General features: G+C 38.3%; 1 protein-coding gene across 1 annotated transcript in view; it reads right to left on the reverse strand.

Annotated features, from left to right (window-relative positions):
* LOC107871611 (pentatricopeptide repeat-containing protein At5g04810, chloroplastic) overlaps positions 1–9,138 on the reverse strand; it is a 14,147-nt gene extending 5,009 nt beyond the window's left edge. The window contains exons 1-7 of the mRNA XM_016718537.2: positions 8,202–9,138; positions 6,459–6,586; positions 6,048–6,188; positions 4,997–5,083; positions 4,629–4,782; positions 3,805–3,864; positions 2,769–3,197 (exon numbers count right to left, since the gene is read on the reverse strand). Coding sequence (XP_016574023.2) covers positions 2,769–3,197; positions 3,805–3,864; positions 4,629–4,782; positions 4,997–5,083; positions 6,048–6,188; positions 6,459–6,586; positions 8,202–9,014 — 1,812 coding nt within the window. The 5' untranslated portion in view covers positions 9,015–9,138. The remainder of the gene's footprint in view (positions 1–2,768; positions 3,198–3,804; positions 3,865–4,628; positions 4,783–4,996; positions 5,084–6,047; positions 6,189–6,458; positions 6,587–8,201) is intronic.
* Positions 9,139–9,359: the final 221 nt, after the last annotated feature.

A 9,359-nucleotide genomic window follows, 5' to 3' on the forward strand; every position in this document is an offset into this window, starting at 1 on the left:
GTCCTTCTTGTTGGACTTGGAACCCAAATTCCACCCCACAACCCGAGCCCTCCAAACAAAACTTCACTTGGCCAGAGACCTTATTATCCACCAAATCCAAACCCGCCACTACAAGCTCCACTTAACCTAAATAGACCTATCCAACATGAGGGGTATGGTCCATTTGATGATGGTTACATGAGGGGGGAAGAGGTACGAGGTAGACATGTTGATCCAAGGGAGGTTCATGGCCGAGAAGGAAGAGTTGGTCATGGGAACCAACAACGGAACCAAATCCGTGAAGTAGGACTAAATACCATCAAAATGGGGCTTCCAATCTTCAAGGGTGAGAGTGATCCCGAAGAGTTTCTCGCATAGGAATCCGCATGTGAGAGGGTCTTCCAAGTTAATGATCTTACCGAAGAGAAGAAGAGTTGCTACGCGATTGCTCACTTTGAGGATTATGCTACTACATGGTGGGAGTATGTTAAGCGTTTTGGCAATGTGTTGGTAGAGGGGCAGCCCCCTCCTTGGTTTCGGCTAAGGTACCTCATAAGACAAAGGTATCTACCCGAAAGATATTATCAAGAGCTCCTTGCCAAGTTGTATAACTTGAGGCAAGGAAACAAAAGCGTCGTGGCTTACTACGATGAGTTCCAACAACTCATCTTGAAACTTGATCATAGAGGGGAACAAGTGAGTCATGACATCATACGATTCAAGGTGGGGTTGAATAGAGGTATTGCTTCACGGTTGACCTTACACAAGTTCGACACAATTGACGCCATTTTCCAAGCCGCCTTGGAGATTAAGAGAGAGATACGGGAAAGAGCGGGCAGCAAGTTCAAAGGGCAATCACCCTCGGATTGGCACAAAGACAAGATTGACTCATCCAATGAGGAGAAACCCGAGGCCAAGTTGATCCAATCCGAGACCAAGGCTACCCAAAGGTATCTTTCGAGAAACGAAGGTAAACCGAATTCTACTTCTCGTCCTAAAGGATTTTAATGTTTTAAATGTCAAGGGTGGGGGCACAAACCTAATGAGTGCCCAAATCAGAGAAATATAATCCTTAGGGAAGGAAAATTGTATTACCTTGGTGGGGAGGTGGGGCTTGCATCGAATGAGTTTGATGAAAACGCTCAAGATGGAGAGCAAGAAGCCGAGGTAGAAATAGATGAAGGCGTGGAAGATATTTGACCGATTGATGGAGAGTGTGTAGTACCCTTGTTTATGGCAAGGAAAATCATGCTTAGTGATGGTTTAGAAGAGGAAACCAAGGGTGAGGATGATGAAGAAGAGGAGGAGCCGAGAGTTCAGGAAGTGGGATTTGCCCACAAAGACCCTTTGATGCTTACTAACCGAGATGCTAGCACTTTGCCTAGCATCCATTCTTCTTATGTGCAGGTTGAAGGACATCCAAGCCCAAGGAGCAAGCTTGATGATCTCATGACACCCTTGGTTGAATATCCTAACCTTGGGAGGAGCCGAGAAAAGATTATTCGAAGAGGAGAGCTTGCGGGTGAAGATTGCTTGAGTTTGAGGTCAAACTCCTCTCAAGATAGAGAGGATGATACAAGTGTGATCTCATAGATGGACCCTTTTTGTGTATGTCAAAGGCAACCGAGAGAAGGCCCGAGCTTAAGTGTGTGAGAAGCCAAAAATCACCCCTATGTGTGCACTAAAGGGGTGGCCTTGAAGCCTTATTCATTAAAAGGGCACCTTTGTCATTTTAAGTCTTTTGGGGAATGTAATATAAATAGAACCACTTAGGGTTTTATTCACTTAGTTGATCATATTTTGAGATTTGTAACATTTGCAACACTTTAGTTCTCTCTCAAGAGCTCCAACCGAAACTAGGGCTAGACAAGTGAAGATTCACCTGTGTTTGCATATTGGCTTGAAACGTTGATGTTTAGAGGAGGTAAAGGCCCTCTTGTGTCAACGTAGAGTTAGGTTTGAGTCGCGGATAGTGTTTAAGGGACCAAGAGTGTAACAATTCTTGGGTTCTTAAGATTGTCCCTTCATTTGGTCCAACTATTTATCTTGTATCTCGTTGAATCCGTGGTTCCTTGTTGTTGTTAATGTACCCGTAACCTTCTTGTTGTTGTAATCTTGTTGTTTATGTGTTGACATAGTGAAGCCGTAGCCGTGTGGGGCCTCTTCGATTCACTATAGTCCTTGTAATCTTGTATTCTCCATCTACTTTGTTGAATATTGTTGTTGTTGTCTTGACAACTTAGAGAAGCCAAGTGGGGCCTTTGATTCTCTATTGTTGTTGATCTTGTAGATCTTTTGAATCCGTGTTGTGTGTTCGATCTTGTATCAGCACTAACATGGGCATATTTGGTCACTCTCAAGCACAGTTCTAGAGAATTTTCAAAGAAAATTTGCTGATCCCACAACATCCATCTACCCTTCTTCCAACTATACCATACGTTTGCAAGCTATAAAATGAATTCTATTTGATGAAAGTCAGAGAAGTTGTTTCCATTCTTTTCCCTTTCTTTGGGCACTCTGAGGAGATGGCTGCTGTGGCAGTTAAGGGCATTAGCCTTTTTTATGTGGAGTCAATAACGCAAGTTGTCCAAGAGACTGCATTTGCAAGCGGAATCAAGAATTTGCTATCGAATGTTGTGTTTGGTGGTTTAGAATTAGTCTTTTAGCCAATATTGAAAATTAACGACATATATATAGATCACAGATACAATTGACATGATAGGTCAGAAGCTAAAACGTGAGGCTACTTTCAAGTCTGCCTAATGCAAATATATGGTTCAATCGTTTACCTGACGTTTCTCAACAAGGCCAAGAACTAAAGCATTGAAAGCGTGAACACTTGGAATGCATCCACTCCTCCTCATCATATCAAAAACGTCAAGTGCTCTTCTTACTTCTCCAGCTTTTGCAAAAGCATGAATGATTGGCATAAATGTCTGCGAGTTTGGCATATGCCTCTCCTTTGTCATTTCCTCAACAATGCGTAGGGCGCGATCCATGTTACCCATGCCACAAAATGCTCTGATAATGTTATTATAAAGCACCACATCTGGCTTGAAACCGTCTTTTATTACATCCTCAAAAATTGCAAAAGCATTAGCCCAATCTTTTAAATTTATGAATCCGTTCATCAACATGGAATATGTCTTCATGTTATGCTTTATGCCAGCCAATTTCATGATTTCACCGATCTCAAAAGCTTTGGATACCTTACCAATCTGCAATGGTTTAACACCAATTTTACAAAATTCAGATGAACTAAAGAAGTTATGGAATATGACTTATAAACAACATCATGATGTGAGTAGTACCGAGAATTATATGCTCAAATGGACCAAAGATTTCATATTGCCAACCCATATTGGAACTAAGCCTAGTCGATTGAAGATTGATGAACTACTTGAAATGGAAAAGAATCAGACAACTAATATGACCAAGCTATCCAATTTAGTACTTTGACTTGATATACACTAGTCGGCGATCCCTAAATAAAGGGTTCTTGGTGGTTAAATAGTAGCTATATTTAATTTGTTTGGCACAAGTGAAGAGGCCTTCTACGCTGTTGAATCATTGATTTTCTGAAGGCAGAATCTGACATGTTAAACTGGGAGCGGAAGTAAGATTTTAAACTCAATTATTTTATTAGTGCCAATTGACTATATCTGCATGGTCTGTGCTGCAGATATCAGACCAAGAATGAGAAAAAAAACAGATAAAAAGAGGCAAACTCAACAAGTTTTTTTTTTTTCTGTAAGTAAGAAGCAATTTAACAAGTTAAATGCAAAAAAGGTTCTGAATGATGTAACAGCAAACAGAGTAACCCACCTTGACATAGAGGTTCATCAAACATCCATAGCTGACAACTGAAGGTGTAAATCCACACTCCTGCGATAACATTTAAAGTACCACTTTAGATCAATCATCAAAGATGATTAAAATTCAACGCACATAAAGCTGCCCATACATCTTTAAAGCACTGTTCAGAAAGGCTGTACTATTTTGAACTGTTCAGGTTTTCTACTTTCTCCTTTTCTGTAAGACGAGTTTTCTTCACGTACAGAAAACACTTGATGACACTTAGAACACTTCATAGCAAAATGTCTAAGGTAAAGCCCAAGACTGTTCATGTCCCTGTCAGGGAAAATCCTTGAATTTTAGTCACAAGACAATGATTCCACTAAGGTGGTTTCCCCTTCTCCACATGTCCCAACAGTGTCAGCCATTTCTCCACTCTATGAATACCACTTCATAGCAAAATGTTACAATTTTCTAATCCCTTTTGTCTATGTATATTACTAGCCAAAATTATGTCGTAAATGAATCAGCAGCAAGATGCCCAAAAATATAACCTAAACTAATGCATATTGACGAAAAAACATCTTTTCCACTTAAAGTATTAACCAAGGAAGAGTAGAGGTCTCTCAGAAGGGTAATGAAAATGCTTCAATTCAATATAAGTTTCACTTAGCATTCTCCAAAACTTCTCACTTCCTTTTCTCAATAAAGAATCTACAATATCTGAACAAAATAAAAAAGAAAAAGCATGAGAAAGAAACCATATTAAACATCTAGAGATACATTCAAGTTTCACCAATTCATAAATGCCTTACACTCCTCAATCAAAATCTGTGAAGTTAACAAACTTTTACCCTAAGTCTGCCAAATACAATGAGACATTTTTCTTCATTTCCTGTCATAGTATAACCATCCATCATCGTATGATAGATATCAATTGGAGCATCGATACTGTCCTCTTCCATCTCCCTGACCAATTCTTCAGCTCGATCCATGTTGAATGTTTGGCTGGCATTTGATAATAAAACCAACAGACAACATTAACTCATAATAATATCTTTAAGAAAAGCGCTAAAATATGAGAAGGCTGCAGAGAAGGAATAGTGCTGCAGCAGTAAGAGTTTGCACAGTAAGGTTTACATGTTAAAATTGCATACATAAGACCAAAAAGAACTTTTAACTCAACAGAGAGACAAAGAATCTCAAATTCAAGAAAACGCACCAGTTAGCATAGATGATATTCCCATATATGATTGCATTTAATGTTAGATCCTTCTCCTTCGCTTCCTTAAACCATCTCTCGGCAGCTCTTCAACAAACAGAAAGAGAAATGACAGATCAGGTAAACTCCTCATTAGATATCCCAAATAGAAGTCGAGAAAACTGTCTTGATAAAGAAAAGTTGAGTTGACTCACAGAATTTGATTACTCAAGAGAAGAGGTTTAGTGAAGACAAAACTTGAAGCCAAAAGTTCTTATATGGAATAAAGACACTATCATATACACATTTACCATCAGTTTTCTTATTCTCTAGCATCTGATAGGACTAAGTTGTTTAGATGCCATAGGGGCTACACTATAAAGAAAAGAAACAACTGAACAGAACAGTGCTTATACTCCTGCAGTGTAAGGCACTGAGCAAAGTTAAAGCCTAACCGATGTTGATTACCAGTTTCTTGTTAAGTTATTAGACTTGGCCATTAGAGATTGCAATGCCTAGAACTTTGCATGTGAAAATGTAACATGTTTAAATTATCGAGCTTAACAAACATACTTGTCTGTATACTGGAGAATCAGGACTTGCATCTGATGTTATATATAAGAAAATATGTGATAATTAGTGACGTTCACAAAACTATTTGCCTGTATGCTGGAGAATTATGACTTGCACATGATGTTATAAGAAGAGATGCGCTCAATACATTCAACCTATTCATTTTTAATTAGAAGTATGTTTAACTTTCTACTCTAACAATTTCAAGGATGATAACTTAATCATGTGCAATTTTATATTTTAATACTTCAAATAGAGAGAATAAACATATTCGAAAATAGTCTTATCAAAAAAATATTTGGAGATACAAGTCTCAATTTTGTGCGCTAATATTGTTTTCAGTTTCATCAAACATCTCCGAGGTCCTTTATTAAATGAAGGTGAAAAAGGAGAGGTCAACATTTTCAAATTAATCAAACTTAACAAAGCTAAAGTTAATGTTCAAAACAACATAACGATAAATGAATAACAACATTATAAAAGTGGTTGAATTGCTCACTCTATATTGCCCACTTTGGCAAATCCTCCAACAAGAATGCTGTAAGTTACAAGATTCATTTCAATTCCTTCCTCTTTCATTTTCCTGACACAACATAGTGCTTCTTCCATGTCTCTACCCACTGCATAAGCATGAATAAGGCTGCAAATACGAAAAACTTTTGTTGAGCAATACAAATAATACAGTGTTCATATAAGCATAGCAATGTGCCCGAGGTGGGGGCGTTGTTAAGGTCCATGCTACACTTCAAAAACAGAAGAAATGGCAAACTGAAGAATGAACAAATATGTGGCCAAGATCGGCCTTGAATCATATCCGTCCATAAGGGTTTAGTCATGGGGTATTTACTTGGAAGAATGGTCTAATGATGGATGTATAGAACTGAAGCAACAGTTAAACAGGCAAACTAACTTCGTATATTCATGAGAGGTTGGCTCTATTCCTCGAGCACTCATCTTCTCAAAGGTTTCACGTGCACGACGCATGTCACCCCTCCTTGCATAGTATTTCACCATTAAGCCAAATTCTTTCCTGGATGGCTACAAATAGAAGGAATTATTTTACCTGAAAGAATATGGTCAAGAGTTTCTTAAAAGCCTAATACACTTTAACCATTCAAATAAATTCTCGCAAATTACCTGTCAAAGTAAGTACAATCCAGTGTTCAAGAACAGTAGCAACTTTACATGAGACTAAAACAATCATAAAGAATACATAAAAAACCCTGAACTTTTCATCACCTGAAAGCCATATCAGAGGTGGTAGTAAATTAAGCAGTCATAAGGTTAGAATATGAATTTATTTACATGCTAGTACAACATATCAACAAGTCAGTAGAAGTCTTCTAGAGCTTGAAATCATAAGAAGTACCCATTGTTACTACTAGTCTATTAATCGAAGGAAAGATATAACCTCTCGAGCACTTCATCTTATCCCTACATAAATTGGACATAATCTTATAAAACTAGGGGTAAACCAAGAGTGAAGATATCCATTTTTAGGAACTGTGCAGCATCTTGTGTCAACGTAGAAGGGGACAAACAATTAAGGATGGAGGAGTTACTAATAAGAGTAATCAGAGTAGGATAATGTAAACATTTTACATTTTCAGTTACCTTTCCCTAAGATCTCTCTTGCTCTAGAGCCATAAAGAAGCAAGAGCGAGATGAATCTCAGAAAAAGGAAATCTTGATAGCTGATAAGTACTAGACTTATCACTTCCTCATTACCAAAGCAAATAACTCATTAATATCTGCCCACACACCATTTACCACCAAAGGTATTACCACACTAACTGCACCCAAGGGTGTGACCTAGTGGTTCAATGGGGTGGGATGAGCATCATGAGGTCTCAGGTTCAATTCCCAACAAAGACAAACACTAGGTGATTTCCTCCCATCTGTTCTAGACTTGGTGGACAAAGTTATTTGGTACCTGTTGCTGGTGAGAGTTAACAGGCATCTCGTGGATTTGCAAGCTGGCTCGGACACCACGGTTAACAAAAAAAAAAAGGTATTACTACAGTAACTGAAGCCAATAACATATAATGAATCAATTTAGCTAATCCTATTCTAAATCCTCATCATGCTTTTGTTTGCAATAAGTAATAACTATACTGAATTATGCATCTAACACTTCTAATCTGAATTTTGGGAAAGAAAGAACCAATTAATAAATTCTCCTATGAAAGAGAGCCAATAAGGAAAATGCAACACCTATGTAACATATTTACAACTCAAGTCACTTGCCAGTATACTGATAGCTGATAAGTACTAGACTTACTATGCTATGCTTTCTAAGCCGAGGGTCTATCAGAAACAACCTCTCTATCTCTATAAGGTAGGGGTAAGGTCTGCGTATACTCTACAAACTCCAGCGATGAGATTATACTGGGTATATTGTAGTTGTAACTACTAGACTTAACGCGTTCTAAGTACCAATCCAAAGAACTCATAAATATTTGCATACATACCATTTAGCACCAAAAGTATTACCACACTAACTAAAGCAAATAACACATAATGAACCAATTCAATTTATCCTATACTAAAACCTTATCATGCTTTTGCTTGTAATAACCATACTAACTTATGTATCTAAGACTTGATCAATCAAACATTTTAAGTAATGCACTATTCCAAGTAAGCATATCACCTTCTTGATTCTCTCATAAGCCCAAACAACCGCCTGCCAATCCTCCGGCTGTGTTTCTAGAACCTTCTTGAACTCCTTCACTGCCCCGTCTCTCCCCTCGTGCCACGTGTACCTCTTCTGCCCTTCATCATTCCTCCCATCATCCAATTTCACAGTCAAAACTCTTCCATGAAATTCAACACCATCAAAGTCCAATGCCTTTATAGCTGCTTCCTCAGCTTTTGGACCCTCATATATCACAAACCCAAACCCCATATTTTTTTCATTTCCATTATTACCCTTTGTCAAAATCACATTCTTTATAGCCCCAAATTGTCTAAAGAACTCAGCTACCTCCTTTTCTTTAATCCATAATGGCAAATTCCCCACAAATATTCTTCCTTTTTCACTCTTTTCAACTCTTTTCTGCATTTCCTCATTAAAGATTTTACCTTTTTCACTTTTTTCAACATCTTTTGCTAATAGCGGTGGAGGGGGTGGGGGTGGTGACAGTTTCTTGGATAACCATAGTTTGTTACTCAGGCTAGGTGGTGGGGGTGGTAGTTTGTTACTCAGGGTAGGTGGTGGGGGTGGTGATAGTTTCTTGGATAACCAAAGCTTGTTACTGAGGCTAGGTGGTGGGGTGGTAAGTGGGGGTGGGGGTGGTGACTGTTTCTTGGATAACCATAGTTTGTTACTGAGGGTAGGTGGGGGTGGGGTGGTGGGGGTACGTGGGGGTGGGGTGGAATTAACAAGATTTTCGAGGGGTATTTGGGTAAATTTAGGAGTTAGTAGAGGTGGTGGAGATGGAGAAAGGGAGAAAATGGTATCCATTATCAATTAACTCCAATGGGTAGTGAGATTAGAATTGAGAAGATGACTTGGAGTGGCACATGAGGGGCAAATATGGAAATTTGAGTGGCTAATTATAAGTAGTTGAGTGCTTATCGAGTGGTTCAGTTTGATTTTTTCACTTAACAGTTTAATTTATAAGTTATCTAACTTTTTATGTGTTTAACTGCTAAAGAATTATTGAGATACGATTGATTAGATTTGACTTAACGGTTATTAATTGATTATCGAGTATTCTGTCTATTCAATATCAGAACTGGAGCCAATAAAGGAGTAGCTTTTAGTACTCCACTAGTGACTTCTTGTTCAATGGCTCTGAACTTAATA

This window comes from Capsicum annuum, chromosome 5 (assembly GCF_002878395.1).
Source record: "Capsicum annuum cultivar UCD-10X-F1 chromosome 5, UCD10Xv1.1, whole genome shotgun sequence".
Classification (NCBI taxonomy): Eukaryota; Viridiplantae; Streptophyta; class Magnoliopsida; order Solanales; family Solanaceae; genus Capsicum; species Capsicum annuum.